The sequence below is a fragment of the Lithobates pipiens genome, unplaced genomic scaffold, assembly GCF_037356315.1.
Source record: "Lithobates pipiens isolate NorthernLeopardFrog02 unplaced genomic scaffold, aLitPip1_a1.2 Scaffold_16, whole genome shotgun sequence".
Classification (NCBI taxonomy): Eukaryota; Metazoa; Chordata; class Amphibia; order Anura; family Ranidae; genus Lithobates; species Lithobates pipiens.
This window is the reverse complement of record NW_027507748.1, coordinates 633,021,773-633,041,130: the sequence shown is the minus strand read 5'-3', so window position 1 is coordinate 633,041,130 and position 19,358 is coordinate 633,021,773. Positions and strand designations below refer to the sequence as shown.

Below are 19,358 nucleotides of genomic sequence, written 5' to 3'. Positions count from 1 at the left end.
TACTGCCAAATATACTGCTACATTTTAAATTATGGCCACAGTTGCGCTTTAAATCACATAATATAAACAACCAAAAATAAATCTCACATCATGCAAACAAAAATTTGCCTGTCAAATGTTTCTGTCAATCAGTGTGATGTAGTTGTAAAAGTAGCCACACACACATAGGAAGGGATTTAATGAGGTCCTGGAGGGCACACTGGCATTACAATACAAAGAGATAAAATTTGTTATTTTATTATGTTTAACAGCTCCAGGTTTAAAACATTTTTTTTTTTGATTTCCATTAGACCAGACTTCTTCAAATGCTATAAAGAATAGAATATCCCTTTTCCTAATAAGAAAGAATTTTTAGGTAACAAAATAATTATCTACTATTGGAGGATAGGAGTTGAAGGCCGTTGCATCGCAGGCACCGCGCAGCACTGTCAAGGCATTGAAAGAGTAACGAGTCACGAAAGAAAATGTCAGCTTCTGAGTAACAATGACTCACTGTAGGATGACGACCTTCACTTTAAGGCAAAGCACATTGGGAATGTGTTAGAAAAGAAATCCTGTATACAAATAATTATTGAATCTAATGCAAAAAGAAGCCAATAAAATATAAATGAAATACAGAGCTTTGTAAAATTCTACTAAAGAAAAAGCTATACCAGAGTGAAAAGGAAATAAATAATATAAGTAGCATTTGTTCCACAAAAAAATGGAGATAAACACAATAAATAAAAAAGTGTTTAGGCTGCTTCTTATATTCTCTCTTTTCTAGTTTATGTACACAAATGGAAGGTCATGACCTGCACTTCATAGAACCCAGGGCCTTTGTCAATGAGGATTTGTTTGCGTAGAAACTGCTTCTCTCACTATACAAGGCTATCAGAATGTAAAACAGATTGAAGCAGGCCAAATGCAGGTCAGAAGGGGGTTAACTGCAGGTTAAATGCACCCATCAATGAATTCTGAATGACCTTGTCTTAGGCCTCATTCACATGGCTATCAAGAGCCATACATTTCTCAAATAATTGCAGAAATACACTTATCTAGGTGTTTTTTTTTTGTCAAAATACAACAGAAATGTCCTGGTCTCATCACCACTCCAGCTGTTTGCAGATGAATGCAGAGAGCAGTGACACATGATGGTCACAGGAAGGGTAGAGGTGTCAGTGATACACAGTCTGTCTTCCACTTTTCTATGCTGTGTGAGAGGTAAGATGGCCGCACCCAATGATGGAATAACTGGGACCAAGAACAGACTTTATTGACAAGACTTTGAATCTGTGACTTGATATAACCTGTATATACAGGCATACCCCACTTTTAAGTACACAATGTGGAAAGTGCAAAATCAGGCTCACTTCTGCATAGAAACCAATGAGCATCTAACCCCAGCTTGTTCAATTAAGCTTTGGTAATAAAACCTGGAAGCTGATTGGTTTCTGTGCAGAGGTGAGCCTAATTTTGCATTTTCCAGCTTTAGTAAATAAACCCCATTGTGTACCTAAAAGTGGGGTATGGCTGTATAGAGGTGCACAATTAGACGTTAAGAATCAAAATAAATCTTTTTCCCTTCCAGATCTTCAAAACAGCATGTCACTATTCTTTCTAACAAGTGCAGAGAGTTCTCACAACTGGAAAAAAAAATCCAGACAGCCTGCCAAGTTTTAGCACTAGACTCGAATAAGTAGAAACAAAGTAATTTTTCGTTCTTTTATCAAAAGGAAAGAACTCAGGTGTGTAAATGAGGGAAGTTTAACCATTTAAAAACCAAACCTTTTCTGACATTTGTTGCTTACAAGTAAAAATCATTATTTTCTACTAGAAAAATACTTTGAACACCCAAACATGATTTTTTTTTTTTTTTTTTTTTAGCAGACACCCTAGAGAAAAAAAATGGTGGTTCTTTTATGCCACACCGTATTTGCGTAGTGGTTTTTCAAATGCAATTTTTTTTCTTTAAAAATACAAATTTAAAAAGAAAACTAAACCGTAAAGTTAGCCCAATTTTTTTTTTTTGTATAATGTGAAAGAAGATGTTACACCCTGAGAATCGTGATCTTTATTCTAAGCAAAAAAATCGTGATCCTGATTTTAACCAGAATCGTGCAGCTCTAGCTGTATAGTTCATATTTACCAGTAATTATAGTAACACTGGCAAATGTAATTGTTGCTTTTGAATAGGCATATAACTCTATACACTCACCGGACACTTTATTAGGTATACTTTGTTAGTAACAGTTTAGACCCAGTTTTGCTTTCAGAACTGCTTTAAAGTATTACTAAACCCAGGACCTTGCATTCACTATATCTAGTCTCCAATAGTACACAGAAATGCAATATTTTAGTAAATATGAACTGCTAAATACCCTTTCTCATCAGCAGTATATAGCAGTCTTGTGACTTCTATCAGTTCCTGGTTAAGCTTGTAGTTTTCACACGGCACTGAGGTGGCCTATCAGGAACCTGAACCTCAGTCTGCACAGTGCTGATTGGCTCTGTGCTGATCACATGCACTCTCGCAAGAAGAAAAGTAACTTTCTAGCAATACACACCAAACTGAGCATGTACAGCCTGACTCCAAAGACTGTTATCCGGACCTGTTCTGGAGTCAGTGGAGGAGGAGGAGGATCTGTGCATACAGGATCAAACAGCTCTTTTACACAATGCAGAGGTGATTAACCCCTTAAGTTCCATAGTAAACAAAGCATGCTTTACTGCAGGTACAGACTGATTTTACTGTTGCGAGTTTAGTAACACTTTAATTCTTTGCAGCATATATTCAACAAGGTATTAGAGATATTTCTCAGAGATTTTTTTGCCCATATTGACATGATAGCATCATGCAGTTGCTGTAGATTTGTTGACTGCACATCCATGATGTGAATCACCGGTGCCACCAAATCCCAAAGGTGCTCCTATTGGATTGAAATCTGGTGGCTTTGGAGGCCAGCTCTTGGCTGAGGAGACAAAGCTGCCATCTGTACTCTCATGACTATATGCCTCCAAGCCAAAATCCTCTTAGGGCTGACAATACCTTTGTAACGCCCCGGCAGTTTTCCAGTAATTCATTAACGATGTCCTCTGAGATCTGATGCAGTTATGTGTGGTGGTTTATCTCAATAATATCCTCATATTTTCCAAGTTGCTGGAGAGCCACAACACAGATGTTTGTCGTGTGCTTCAGAAACTAAGAGAGAACAATCTCTATTGTAAATTGGAGAAGTGCAAGTTCCATCATGAACAGGTTAAATTCCAGGGTTATGTCATTTTCACTGCTGGTTTTTAGATGGACCCAGAGAAACTTTCAGCAGTCCTACAGTGGCCCCGACCCCTGGGTTTACGTCCTCTGCAGCGTTTCCTGGGCTTTGCCAACTATTATCGGAAGTTTATCTCATCTCTGGTCAAGCCCCTGACTGATATGACCAGAAAGGACAGTAACCCACAGAGTTGGTCTCCTGAGTCCGTTAAGGCCTTTGAGAGTCTCAAGGCTGCCTTTGTTTCTGCTTCTGTGTTGGCACATCCTGATCCTATGTTACCTTTTATCCTTGAGGTTGATGCTTCTGAGACTGGTGTTGGCACCCTTCTGTCTCAACATCCTACCTCTGAGAGCGCTTTGCATCCTTGTGGCTACTTTTCCAAGAAATTGTCACCTGCGGAGTGCAATTACAACATTGGTGACAGAGAGCTGTTGGCGATCATTTTAGCCCTGAAAGAATGGAGACATCTCCTCGAAGGTACCACTGTGCAGGTTCTCATTCTTACTGACCATAAGAATCTCACATTCTTGTCTGAGGCTAAACGTCTCTCTCCCAAAAGGGCGTGATTGCCTCTTTTCTTGTCAAGAAACAAATAGATCGGAGAAATGGGACTTTAAAAAAGGTACATTGCATAGAGACCCACTCAAATTTTAACATAAAAATATATAAATTGTTTATTTAGGAAAACATTAAAAGAGTAAGGAGTACAGTTTCGATCACCGTCATTAGGTATACACACATTTCCTATCCCTGACAACGAGAGTACTAAAATCACATCCAAAATGATCTCACGTCCAAAAGTTTAAACATGTTTCGCTGAGGTGACTTTATCAGGAAAAAGTATGCAAGTATTTAATTAATAGGTATTAAAGAGCATAATACATTCAACCTTAGGTGTGTAGAAAAAGGAAGAAAAAGGCAGAAGAAAAAACAAGAATTAGTATATCACACTTCAATGAATTAATATAGTACATCTTGCACATATGTGGCCATACGTCACCCACAAAGCAAGTTAGCCAATTAGCCCACCCCCACCCACTGCCTACACCCCCCCCCCCAAGCGGCACAAACACCCCAAAAGCCAAAACTCCCTACCTCATGAATGAGCATTGGAGTGAGTGCAATTGGGAGAATTCCTGAATGGCCCCATTACCCTACCTAAATCCAAAACCAGTCCAGACCATGCCAGATCTCCCGTAGGGAGGGGTCTGGTATTCAATATTCAAACTTTCATGCAAAAGTACAATATCTGCAATATATATTGTAAATATTAAGATTGTATCGTTTGAGGAGAGGGAGATCACAAGTCCATAACAGAATCTGATGAATGAACTGTACTCACCACGGTCCTGTTGAATAGTTGGTAAATAAATATATATGCTGGGAGCTCATGTGGACAGAGGGAAGAAGGGGGAAGGCATTGACATATGTTTGATATGTCGAACAGACTCACCTGTCTGAAAAATTCAGAATATATATATATATATATATATATATATATATATATATATATATATATATATATATATATATATATATATATATATACACATATGTGGCAAATGCGAATCAATAAAAGGCATTCCAGAAGTACCCTTATGGTTTCAAGGAAATGCTGCTGTATGGGGGACTCATCCAATGGTCCCCTAAACACCAAAGTGGAAAAGGTGCATGAGAAGAGGAGAGTAGCAGGAAACCAGAAAACCAAACCCCAAAGGAAAAGGGGTGGCTAGCTTCTATCTATTCATAAAACAGGGCAAAAAAGAAAAACAGAGAGGCCATCATTTGAGTTCCATCGGAGTGTAAGAAAAAGAAACAGAATGCCTTCCCATCAATCAGATAAATACCTCAAATCATCGTTGGTATTATTCGTGAGCTCCCAGATGACCCAAACATGGCTTTACCGCGTGGGGTTTAAGTATCCCTCCCTGTGGTGCCAAAACGTGGCGTGTGACGCCACAGGGAGGTATAAAGTAAAGTGCAGTCCTGGCATTGCACATGGCTCTGTAGGTCCCACCGCTGTTCTGGATAGCTGGAAAGGATTGAGCAGCTGGCTGGAATGAATCGCAGTGTTTCTCCAGGAGCAAAAGGAACCAAGAAGCTCCACACTGACCAACATGGACCGTGGAACAGGAAGTGATGTCACCAGTGTCTGATTGGACCTACGCAGGGTTGGAATGTTGTCAATCAGCGCTGTGGTGTAAGGTTATGTGCTTGAAGCTGGCTGCTCCTTCTATTGGCCTCTAAGTGTTTTTAATCTTATCCTATTAAAGCTATCATTTTAATACTACACTCAGGTTGGCGCCTCCACCTCCCTGTCTTTTCATTACTTCTAAGGAACTGGCTTCCATTTTTGCTCGGGAGAGCTTTCGCTTACATGGGCTACTCAAGATGATTGTCTCGTCAGGGGTAGTCAGTTTGTGTCCTGGTTCTGGCGAGGCCTATTGTGCACAGTTGGGAGTTCAGCTTGCTTTCTCCTCTGCATATCACCTGCAATCTAATGGGGCCGCAAAATAAGCCAATCAGTCCTTGGAGCAATTCCTACGTTGCTATATTTCTCACCATCATAACAACTGGTCAGACCTATTACTGTGGGCAGAGTTTGCTCACAACAGTGCCTCGAATTCTGCTTACAGATGGTCCCCATTTATGGCAAATTATGGTTTCCAACCTTCCACGTTGCCTGACTCATTTGTTCCACAGAGTATTCCTGCGTTAGAAGTGCATCTTCCGTGGTCTTCGTTCCAATTGGGCACAAGCCCTTTGCAACATGCTGATAGGTAGACTCCATGATGCCCGCAGATGACTGCTTGCGCCATCCTACCAGGTCGGGGGCAGGGTCTGGCTGTCATCTCACAACCTCCAACTTTGTGTTCCCTCACTGAAGTTTGCACCTCAGTTTATTGGGCCTTTCTATATTCCTCACAGGATTAACCCAGTGGCTTATACATTAGACCTTCCTTCGAATGTGCGTATTTCAAATGTATTTCATGTCTCCTTAGTAAAATCTTTGGTCTGCAACCGCTTTACCACCTCGGTGCCACATGCTCACCCTGTACAGGTTGAGAACCATGAGGAGTATGACGTACAGTCCATTGTTGACTCCCTTAGGTTCAGTGGGCACATACAGTACCTGGTGCATTGGAAAGGGGCTTTTGGGACTCATCCTCGAACGTACATGCCCCTGTCTTCCTCCTTGATTTCCATAGACGTTTTCCCCTCAAGCCTGGTGTTCCTCCTGGGGGCCGTTGAGGAGGGGGTACTATCAGGGCTGGGCTCAGCCCTCCCTTCTCTGAGCTGGGCACTCAGCTGTCGGCTAATTGACAGCTCCTATCTCTCTACAGTTACTCAGCTGTTGATAATATCCTGCTTGTCAGTCCTACCTACTTAAGCCATCCAGCCAAAGAGGATCTCTGTCTTCGCCTTAGTCAACATCACAGACACACTCTCCGGCATTCCTGTTAATAGACTTGCTTGGCTGACATCCCTTCTGGCTCCAGATCCTGCTTGCCGTTTTACTATGCTCATCTCTGGCTCCCTGACGTTTGGCTTGTCTGACTATCCATTCAGGTTCCTGAACTCTGGCTATGTTTTGCCACTTTTGTTCTATTTACTTATATTACTAAACAAGTGTGATTTAACTGTACTTCTGTCTTGGTCTGATTTCATGGTTTCTGCCAAGTTTTCAGAATTTTAATTTTTCGGTTTGTTTGGGCTCCCTCCAAAAATTTTGAGCACCAGCCGCCACTGAAAGTGATTTAAATACCCTTTCTGATGCTCAGTTTGAACTTCAGAAAGTTGTCTTCACCACATCTAGATGCCTGAATGCATTGAGTTGCTGCCATGCGGTTGGCTGATTTGTGTTACCAAGCAATTGAACAGGTGTACCTGATAAAGTGGCCAGTGAGTGTATATTGCACTGATGGCTGGCCTGTGCTTTAAATCAAATATATGCATTCTAACCGTTACTAAAATAAAAGTAAAGTTGTGAATGGATCTTCTTTATCTCCTCTTTTTTTTTTTTGGGGGGGGGGGGTAGATTTATGTTCCAGTGAAAGCAGAGTGGAATGGGAGAGATGACAGTGAGGATAAGGGATGGTGGGGATTGGAATGAGAGAGGTGAATCTGGGAACCAGTGACAGCAGAATAAGATAGGAGAGGACAAGTGATGTGGGGGGGGGGGGGGGGGGGGTGCAGAGAAGGAGATAGAAGTAAACACTCAATTAAAAAAAAAACATTTTGCAATGCAATACATTTCATATTTATGTTTTTTTTTTGCACCAGAAGTTAATAAATATAGGACACTCACTAAGAGCATAGCAGTAGGACTCCATGATTAATGTGCCCTGATACTTGGCACAAGTATCACATATACACAAATGGATTTTTTCTAATGTTCTTTGTAGACACAATAAGTCAAACTGTACTGGCTACCCTGCATTATTGCTTACAGTAAATGCAAACTGTTTCCTTGCATGCCCTTTGGGTCAATGTAACCTTCCTCTGTAAGAAGACTTAATAAAGCTGGAAGTTTGTGGAAGTTTGACGCAAAACACTGTCTCACCTCAATAAAAGGTCTAATATGTCTAAGACAATGCAAATGTTTGTAGTTGTAAAGTAACTCTGTCCCTTACAGAGTCCCACGTTGCATGTTTACATGAACAACACAGGACCCTTAAAACAGGAAACAATTCTGTGTTATTTTCCTTTATGATGAAACAAGAATACATCAGTGTTTTTAACTAAACAAAGTGGTGTCACTGACAGGCTTAATTAATACCTTAACTGTTAAAAGTAACATCAAATTATCTACACTACATTGTCAAAAATAATGGGACACCTGCCTTTACATGCACATGAACTTTAATGGCATCCCAGTCTTAGTCCGCAGGGTTCAATATTGAGTTGGCCGACCCTTTGAAGCTATAACAGCTTCAGCTCTTCTGGAAAGGCTAGCCACAAGGTTTAGGAGTGTGTCAATGGGAATGTTTGACATTCTTCCAGAATCGCATACAGGCGGTCCCCTACTTACAAAACATCCGACTTACAAACGACTCCTACTTACAAACGGAGGGAGACAACAGGAAGTGAGAGGAAATTTACCCCTAGGAAGGAAAATTCCCTCCTGTAAGCATTATTATGGGAAAAAGGTGTCTTTATTGATGCTTTATTACGTAGGCTTGTTTCCACAACAACCCCAAATTTTCAAAATCGAATTGTCATTGGGACAGAAAGTGAGGTGAAATCTTCTGAACAGGGCCCATACAGCAAAACAAACATTACAGGGGTGTCAACCCTTCCCTATGCTATCCAAAAAGCTTAAAAATAGTATTTTTGACTGGAGCTACACTTAAAAAATGTACCTGTTCCGACTTACAGATTCAACTTAAGAACAAACCTACAGACCCCATTTTGTGTGTAATCCGGGGACCGTCTGTATCTGCAAAGGGTGGGCCAACTAAATATTGAACCCCATTGACTAAGGCTGGGTGCCATTAAAGTTCCTGTGTGTGTTTAAAGTCAATACAATACTTTTGACAATATACTGTATATGGATAAAGAATATAACCTAAATGTAATATATGAATATAAACCTCTAAAAGGCATTTTAGGAATCAAAACATGTATCTGTGTACTTTATGAACCGGGGTAACAAGACCACAGCAAAGTCAGTTAAGCTAATTTTTGCAACTCATATTTGTCAGTATTCTCGGTCAAACCTCCTTTGGCTCAGTATTATGTGAATCAAAATCTGTCCAAAAGAGGCCAATTTTGGCATTTGTTAAACAGGTTTTCAATTGGTTTCTGTATATTTTCTGATCCAGTCTCTTTAAACTGCTACACTTAGTACAGTATTTGAAGCAAGCATGAGCAGACCTAAAAAACTTGAAAAGCCACACAAAGAAAGTTTAACACTACAGAAATAAAACAAAAAAAGGATTTTTGTATTCACTGTAAAATCATTTTCTCAGAGTCCATTAAAGTGGTTGTAAACCCTTACAATCCACTTTTTGCTACAGGTAGGCCTATAATAAAGCTTACCTGTAGCTACCCCGGATATCTCTTAAACCGCAGGTTTAGGAGATATCCAGGGTAGCTACAGGTAAGCTTTATATCCTCTATCTGCATGTGCCAATGTCATCGGCACATGCGCACTAAAGCAATGGCACGTATGTGCCGTTTGCTTCAGTGAGTGTGCCGTTACCGGCAGCTCCCGCACGGGAGTGACGTCATTGCGGCTCCGGCCAATCGCAGCCTCCATACTCGAAAGTAACCACGGGGAGAAATTTTGCCAGCCGGTGCTGTGTACGGGCACAGCAGCGGGGGCTTCGATCTCAGGTGAGTATTACATAATGAGCTAGTATGCTATGCTATTTAAGTATGCTATGCATACTAGCTCATTATGCCTTTGTCTTGCAGGTCTTTTTTTTTTTTTTATGTGGGTTTACAACCACTTTAATGGTCACAAAAAGTATCAAATCTTTGGGTTATACTAATGCTTACAGGATAATAGGATACTGGTAAAAAAAAAAGGCTGTTTGTAGGCCACCCCAGGATTACCCCTTCTACTACCAGCATGCCTCATTTTTTAGCAAAGCAGTGCCAATAGCAGTGGGACACAATTTTCTTTCTTGTTCATTGAGGAACATAGAAAGACTTAAACCATCACAACATTCAAAAGCAGTCCAACTGAGGGGTGGGCAACACAGCTAACAATTGCAAACAGGCGCAAAATAATAACAGAAAGACGGGAACTGCATGCAGCTCAAAAAGCTGCCTGAAAGACCTTATACCTGAAGAGAGATAGTGGAATGAGAAGGCATGGCATCCTTCCAGGGTCCATTCAGAATAACAAATTTCAATTCAGTAATTTTGAAAGAAGCAGTGGGTGAGAGGTACACACTTGTTTTAACCACATCCAGCTTATGGGAGGAAGATTCTGTTTGATAAACTGGAACTAGGAAAATGGACATGAGAACAATGTCCTGCTTGAGGTGAAAGGCAAAAAAAACTGCCTTAGGCAAGCAGGACGTCCTGGGCCCCATCACCTTGTACTTATGCAAAAGCAAAAAGGTTCTTTCCAAGATAAGGCCACTAGTTCAGAAACTAGCTTCAGAGGTGATGGGTACAAGGAAAACCACAATGTAAGTGAGCAAGATAGGAAGTGAAAAAAAGAGGAGAGGTCAGGAAACAAAACTGCAGTTTGTACCCCTGGGACACCACCTCCTGTACCCTGGCATCTGAGATGCAAGCTGTCCAAGGTCAACAGATATCCCTCCACTATTAAAAGTGGAGGTGCATCTTTATACAGAGGAAGACTTTTCTGAGGATTTGGAAAGCTTGGAACACCAGATTTTGCAGGTGAATGGGGAGCCAAGCTTTGAAGGCCTTGCCTCTGAAGTCGAGGGAGTGGAGAAGCGAAAAGGATGCCTGTTATACGTCTTACATTGGGAGATCTTGCTGCATGTAGCATCCTTGATATTAACAAAAGACAGTCCTAATGGAAGTGGTTCCTTAAAGGACATATGGATCAAATGCTTTTTGCACAGAGTTTCTTCAGTCCAGTGCTTTAGTCAAGTGACCTATGCATATTCACAGACAGGAAACACAAGCACAAGATAAGACAGGAGACTTCTAGCAAGTCATTACAGTTGCTTTACATACTCAAACAAGGGATGAAACACAGTTGTAGTTAGATCTTTTTTTGGGAGAATTTTGACTAGTCAGACAGGGTTTGACGAAGGAAAGTTACAGCCAAAATCAGGTGTAGGGTGGGACTTGCCAGAAAAACAAAGCTCTGGAAAGGGCTTCCAGATGGTTATTGTTTGAATCCTTAAATATAAGTGCATCCTTTCCTGGTAAATGCCTTGTTAAGCCTGGATCTGCACTGGCAATGGACCACTTCTGAAGAAAATCCTCACAAAACAGATACAAAGCCAGGAAGTTCTTAGGGGGAACAAACCATCTACAAGGGTGCTTCCAATCTCTTTGCAGCCTTAGGAGTCTAAAGGACTAGAGCAACAAGCTGATCCTCTCATTTCAAAGTGGTGTGCACTGCATCAATAAGAGTTGAAACAATCCCTGTAAGTTGCGAGCCATAGCAGTAGAGTTCACCTTGTCAGGGATAAAGTCATTAGTCAAGGACTTGGAGCGACTCAGAATCAGTCACCACAACTGATGGCTTAGATGGCACTAAGACCATGGATAAATGCTCTATGTAGGGGGGTGCAACAGCACATTTAAAGTGGTTGTAAACCCTTACAAACCACTTTGACCTACAGGTAAGCCTAGATTAAGGCTTACCTGTAGGTCCAAGAAATATCTCCCAAACCTATACGGTTTAGGAGATATTTGCCCGAATACGGGCACCGCTGTCTACGGCGCATGCGCCGTAGACAGCGGCGTGCAGGCGCACTGAGCGTGGCATCCTCGATGACGAAGATGCCGCGCAATGCCGCGCATCTCGGCTCCCGTGCGCATGCGCGGGAGTGACGTCATCGCGGCTTCGCCGAAAGACAGCGACAGAGCTGCGAGACCCCACCGAGAAGATGGATGCGCCGAACTACAGGGGACAGCGGTGACTTCGCTGGCTCCTGTGTCAGGTAAGTGACACATAATGGGCTACTAATGCGATGCATAGTAGTCCATTATGTGTCAGGTAAGTGACACATAATGGGCTACTAATGCGATGCATAGTAGTCCATTATGCTTTGCCTTTGCAGGGAATGAAAGAGGAAGTAAACTCATCAGGGTTTACTTCCTCTTTAAGGCCTATGAGATCACAAACAGAAAATAACTGGGCAATTTGTGCCATAAACTCTTGTGTGGTCATGGTAAAAACTTCAGCCAAAAGTACATGGAATGAAGCTACACTTAACGGTGCCATACAGGACTCATAGGATGGGATGGACCCCAGAGCTGTTAGTAGAAAGTGAGCTGAGAGCACCCTGTAACAGGACTGCCCCCCTGTATCTAGAATCAGAGACATTGCAACTGCAGTGGGAAAGGGTCACAGAACGCAGCCACCGATACTCACAAACCCTGGACAGCTGGTAGCAGGTTAAATGCCAGATGGCCAGAGCTGACCAAAGTCACTGAAGGCAAGTAGCAGGAATAGACTGAAGCTCAAAGTTTCATGTGGTTCTTTGCAAAAAGATGCAGTAGCAGGGAGATGCTTCTTTGACACTTTATTGCAGGAAAGAGAGCATGTAGTGACTAGGTTTGCGTAACTTCAAGGTATAGCTATCAGGAAATAAGAAATAATGCCACCCAGTGACCAATAAAGTTAAGAGCTCCCAATGCTTGGTCTGACCAGCCTACAATGTGAGTCAGAGACCGGGCAAGCGCAGAGGCGGTTCCAATGGCTCTGGGCCTGGAAAGCATTTCACAGCTTACTTTTACCAAAGCAGAGTCAAGAAAGAGCCCCATGTGGAACCTATTGCTCACTTTTGGGCTAGCCTTGCAAAATGTAGTTCAACGCAACCCAGATACAGTATGAGCCAAATATTTGTGTTTGTGTGTATTTTACATAAACAGGGAATGACTAACGGGCTGCCTCACTGGCCATGAATGTGCAGGGGCAGGAAGGGGCTTGTAAACTTTAGTAACTCAATAATTGCTGGTGCTTTACCTGTTAGAACAGACTGTCATTTGGCTGTAACTATATGTTTCCGGAGGCTGCTTCAGGTACCTGTACTTTATTTAAGCAGAAGTTTTTTCTTTTTTCTTTCCCTTAATGCCAGATTCTCTTTAAGAAACTTATAATACTGGTAGATGACAGCAATGAAATCTTAAAAAGTCAGCTCAAGTAATTAACAGCAAGAATAAAATTACTCAGTTCAAAAGTGGAGCACTAATTTCTCTGGCAACGTTCCAGTGAACAGTCCATTTAAAAAAAACATGTTTCCTATTTCTCAGTACATCTACTGGTGCTGCACCTAAGCTACACTGGGTCACTCATTCCATTATAAAGCATGCTGCTCTGGTGCACTGTAACATTTTGTTGGAATCCATTAAAGCGCACAGGAAGCAGTTCCTTACACTTATACTAACATCTACAGGAGGGTTGGAAAATGGCAAAAAAAAAAATCTGTAGACCTGCTCAGGATAACCCTTCCTACTACCAAAATGCATCAGTTCTGTTGCAAAGCAATACCAAAAACATGATCATAAAAACAAAGGGGTTTATGAAGTCAATGGACTCCAAAAAAGAAAAAAAAAAAGAACAAAAAAGAAAAAAACAGCGAGTACAAAAATCCTGCTCTCTTTGGTTTCCTTTGAGAAGCAGGAAGCCTTTCACCTTTGGGTAGTCCAAAAGCAGTCCAACCAAGGGCAACACAGCAAACAATAGCTAACAGGTGCAAGAAAACAGAGAGCTGGGGACTGCCTGCAACTTAAAGCTCTGCCTAAATGGACCTTACACCAGGAGACAGAATCCAATTAGGTAGAAATGTCTAACTGGTAGAAAGCAGGTGGAAGTCTTGCAAATCTGCAAAACAGTTGTTTGATGTTGACAAGCCCAAAAAGCCCTGACAAATCTAGTAGAGCTGGGGTAGGCAAACTTCAGCCCTCCTGCTGTTGCAGAACTATATGTCCCATCATGCCTCTGGGAGTCATGCATGTGGCTGTAGGAGTCTTGCAATGCCTCATGTGACCTTTAGTTCTGTGAAGGTCCACGTGATCACCTAAAAATGGTGGAATAAGAAGCCAAAGTACCCTTCTGGAATCCATTTGGAATGACAAAGAAAAAAAAAAAAGAATCCGTCTTCCTGAGAGAGGGAAACTTCTTTTGGGTGAACTGAAGCTGAAGAAAGGGATGGAAGAAGGATATCCTGGTTGAGGGGAATGATAAAAACTACCTTATGCAAGAAGGAACCCGTTGAACACAAACAAACATTTGACAGAGGAATATTAAAATTCAATTTTAGGCTGCGCATACAGGACACGATGACATTCATGAAACTACATGATTAGTGTACATCTTATGCAGGTGCAAAATACAGGGTGAAGTTAGGCAGGTTTAAAGTGCTTTTAAAAGTGTCCATTATCTTTTAAGGTAAAAAAATAATAATAATTTTGTTGTTATACTGTGCTCCTCTTTGTTGCTTTCCTCCACAGACTCAATGCTCTGATGTCCTCTGCAAACCAGGTTGAGGTCCTGTAGAGTCACAGCAGGATATACAGGGGGCATTATTTGAGCAACACCCCATACAAAGGCTTTCCCCAGGAAATAAGAAGCAAGCTGTCTTTGGAAAAGAATTGTGAGAGCAGAGATGCGATCTTGGATGATACTGAAAAACAAATTCTGATCCAGGCTAGACTGGAGAGAGGCTAGGATGCGCCCCATGAAGTATCCCCATGGGATGGAAATTTCTTGTCTTGAACCACACAAAGTATGCCTTCCAGGTGTGACTGTGGACCTTGTGAAATGAGCACTTACTAGCTTTTAGGCACAAAATAATAACAGAATAAGATGGGCCCTCTTTTTTTTTTAGGACCTTCAACAGTGATGCACCAAGTACCAGTACCGAGCATGCACTAGGCTCCGTTAAACGAAAAGGCCCTCAACTTATTCCAGTGGTGGTTTAGAAGATGCCCTGTGGCCCCCACAATGCAGACAAGTTGACAGACAGGATCCAGGGGAACATGCCACATTCAGACAGTCTTCACCTCCTCCAGTGGGCATACTTCCTAAAAAAATCTTCAAGGACAGATTTCAACCAGTGGGTGTATCTCAGCCTTGGACCTGTAAAGTTCTCTGCAACTGACTCACACTGTACACCAGGTGTACTGCAGAGTGCCCGCGGTACAAGTCAGTTCCCTAAGGACATGTTACAAGCCAGCCCTGCCTCCTTGGCATGGTGGGCCCCAGAAACCGCCTCCAACGCTTTTGCCAGGACCAACTGATCCAGAAAACTGCATTATGAGCCCTCTGGCTCTGCAGTAAATAAAGGATCTTTTGACAGAAGTAGAAGTCATCTTGTAGAAAAGGTTTTGCTTCCCTCTGATTCTCTGACTATCCTAAGAAAGTAGCAAAAAAATGAACATGATGGGAGTGGGAGGGATTATATCTGGCTGACTAACAGATCTGTTTGTTAGTGTCCAATCTCCTTTAGGGACCAGCAACAACTCTTGTCTTGGACTGAACGATAAAGAAAAGCTTGTTTCAAGTTCTACCTGTTCTACAAGGAGAAAATCTCTGCAAATGATGCAATGATAAAAGTTTCAAAAAATTACAGTAGTAAATAATTTTACTTACTTCACAGTGGCGCTGAGGAAGAAATTCAGCTGTGGCATCTGCAGATTATCTGGAGCCGCCAGGTAACGATCAAACTGCACCTAAAGTCATTGGTAACAAAGAAATTATAATTGATGGCAGAACCTCATTTACACATAATCCTTTATGAACAGTTAAATAGGAAAACTCTGCATACAGAAAATCCTTATTTTTTTTTACCGTCTGAACCTATTTCTGGGTTATTAAAAAGTGACACAAACACAACAATTGGCATATGTGTGATACTGCTAATAGCAACAAATCTGATGCTTACCACATTCATATATTTAAACACTGCTGACAGCTCTCTGGCCTTGTCTCCACAAAGAGCAGACAGTTACTCAGCTGCAGGAAGTGTCTATGAGCTACAAGAACACCGATCAGCGTGCTCGTAATTCACTGAAAACTAAAAGCCAACTGCCACTGTGGCAGATGGGACTCTTCTAATGAATGATGCGGCTTTGAGGGATGAGAAGACCCTCCCCACCCACTGTCACAGGTAAAGAGGGATGAGGGGTTGAGGTGGGGGTGCTGAAAATGTTACGTGTTACACCCCAAATATGGTCAACTTAGCCTTTAATTTTAACAAATTCTTCAGGACCTGATAGATTATACAACATCACTCCACAGAAGATAGAATTATTTATCAAACGTCCACCTTCCACTGGAGCTTACAGTCTATCTACCTATGTGTTTACACAGAATCCAAATAACATTTCATAATTTTTTCAGCTGGAGGAAACTGGACCATCCAATCTCCTTGAAGAAAGTGTCATAGGTTTAATCTGATTTGTGTTCCAGTAGCAAAGTGTTGTACGGGAGTGTCTCTCTGTCCTCTTGTATAATGCAGGATGACTGGTCCTGCACTGTATATGATGTCAGACAGCTGCACCCGGGTGGGCAACAAAAAGAAGCAGGTTTGGGGTACCTGTCACGCCAAGAGAAGAAACTTATGGGAGCAATGAATAAGATATTTACTTGCATTTATTCGTTTCCTCCTAACCCAGTGAGCATTTAACCCATCCAAGGGGGTTTGGGGGTGGTGAAGGGATTACTGCATGGGTAAATTTACCAGGAGGCTGGAATGGGGCTTTAAAGATGTTAGGGAGTTATCTGTACCACATTATTAAAGATTTCTGTATCTGCTCCTAAATGTAAGAGACAAACCCATAGAAGGCACTGTGCTTATATGTCGGGTAATGTCCAAGACTTCCAAGACTGAAAAACAACAGTGTGGTGTATGGACCATAAAATCAGCATTTGGACCAGTGAACCAATTGCTTAGATTGTATACAAATACAGTAGGTGCTGTGTAATGTAAACTGATTACATACAGCTCTTGGTTAGAAGCTTTCAGGGCAGTTTTAATCTCCTGCTACTGAGTAATTTAAAGCATCAATAAACCTTCCTGTAAACATAACCTTGTGCTTTAGGTAACATTCATAGTAGGCAATGATGGGCTCGGGTGTGTTCGGATCGAACCCGCCAGGAATCCGGCACTGCACACCGCCAATCATAGACGACGTGTGTATGTGCAGCTGCGGGCCGTAAAATGCCTCACTGCCTATGACTGGCGGAGTGCAGTGATGGCTTCCTGGCAGGTTTAATCCAAACCTGCCCAAGCCTATCATTAATAGTAGGCGCGTTTATTTTTTTTTTATTGTACCCCAGTACAACTTTTTAGCTTTAGTAGATCACATTTCTGTCTCCATCCACACAATTCTCTTAGACACTCCAGCTTTCTGCATGTCTCCCTATGATAACATGGATACCTCATGATGCCTCGCACTCCCTGTGGGCTCCAATCTGTACATATATGCTGCTGCATTGTGCATTGGCATGTCACAAGGATGGTACTCCTGTCAGTCTTTTGCTGTCTGGGTTACGTTGGGCGGTTTTTGGAAAGATAACAGTAATTGTTCCTCCTTGACTAGATCCTCATTGGAAGATTTCCCCTCTATTGCTGCTCTGGTGAATTTCCAATCACTTTCTGTCCTGGTAACAATGGTCACTGGACAAACAGAAAGGGTGCCTCACCCCAATGGGGACAAAGAGGGAAATAAAAATGTGACATGGCTTCTAACTCTTTTACACGCGATCTATACATTTTTTTTGACTCAATAAATATTTACCAATTCTCAGTCACAAGATTTTTAAATTGCTCATGTAGCCCTTGAATGAAAAACAAAGTCCAGACAGAGAAACCAAACGTGGGCATAAAAAGCATGCTAGTGTAAAAATAGCATTGCAGATGTAAAATCTTTTAATGGGCATTTTGCTCATATATGAATATAAGACGCTGTATTCACCACACTTGAAAATTCACTTCTGTTAAACAAATGGCCCCATTTTGCTAGTACCGTTTATAGCATCAAACAGGTCTAAAGTAAGACTAATCCACAGCTATTTACTACTCCATTGGATTCAAAAGTCAAAGGCCAGGCTTGCTGAATTAAATAAGTGAATAGAAAGGGTACAATCCAGGTAATAAACATTACTGTTCTACAATGGCAGAATTTGTAACCTACTTTTACAAACACCAAACATATAATTTTGCAGTGGTTAAAAGAAAAACACATCCAGCGGTAAGCCATAACTGCGCTTGGCTACATGGGCCATTATACAGTTCAGCTGGAGTTCACAAAATAATATTTACAAAACAATAAAAAATTCTAAACACCCCTAATCACTAATTCTCTGTGGTGTCCCCAAAACTGTTCCTTTGTATTAAAAAAATATAACTATTCAGTATTAACAAAAGAACACAGTGAAATCAGAAGAAAAAAATATAAAGTGATTGTAAATGTTCATTTATTTTTAAATAAAAATAACAAACATGTTATGCTTACCTGCTCTGTGCACAGGTTTTGCACATAGCAGCCCTGATCCTCTTCTTTTAGGGTGCCCGGCAGGTGCTCCTGGCTCCTCCACTTCATTGGTGGCCCCCACAGAAAGCTGCTTTAACTAGGGGCACCCATGCGGGTGCACTCCCAAGTCCAGATGCTGCATTTATTGACGCAGACATGGGGTCTCGGCCCCACCCCCTGCTCCTATGTCACTGGATTTGATTATCAGCAGCAGGAGCCAACAGCTATCAATCTAATCTAATCAAAAGAGACAGAGGCTGGAGCTGCTGGGCTCATGCACATTGCCGGATCAGGTAGGCTCAAGTAAGGAAAAGGGGGGGGGGGCTCTGGGGGCAGCTACAGCAAAGGTTTTTCACCTTAATGCATAGAATGCATTAAGGTGAAAAATCTTGAGACTTTACAATCACTTTAAACTAGAATTCCAGCTAAAGCATAACTATTCTTAATAATTCTCCCTCCTCCTCCTAACACCTATTCTGACCAATCTGTGTATGAAAGATCTGCATACTTACCTATTTTCAGCCTGCTCCAGTCTGGCAACCTGAACTCCCATGTGTCAGCCAGTACCAGCTGCAGGGGAGAGGAGAGAGCATAATAAACTACGTTTACTATGCAGGCCGTAAGGGCGAACTGTGTTTAATATACTTCAGTTTGTGAATGAATAGGAAGCCTCAGAGAGACATCTATTCATTCATCTGAAGTGCGGCTGGGTCTCCAGTGAAAGAGAATGGACTTATGTATTAAGACAAGAGACATCAGTCAGGGGTCTGACGTTTCATTTAAGCAACCCCCCCCCCCCAAAAAAAATATCACGGGGCCTGAAAAAATCCTGACTCCTAAATGTGTTAAAATTGCATTAAAAATGCTGCGCTATCAAAGATATAAGCATAAAGCCTCTGACTTGGTAAATTTTTTTTACTAGTTCAGAGGCTTTATGCTTATACCTTTGATAGCACAGCGTTT

General features: G+C 41.7%; 1 protein-coding gene across 1 annotated transcript in view; it reads right to left on the bottom strand.

The window, feature by feature from the left end:
- Positions 1-19,358, bottom strand: part of COG6 (component of oligomeric golgi complex 6) — a 211,368-nt gene that overhangs the window by 3,940 nt on the left and 188,070 nt on the right. The window contains exon 18 of the mRNA XM_077484196.1: positions 15,511-15,590. Within this exon, the coding sequence (XP_077340322.1) occupies positions 15,511-15,590 (80 nt within the window). The remainder of the gene's footprint in view (positions 1-15,510; positions 15,591-19,358) is intronic.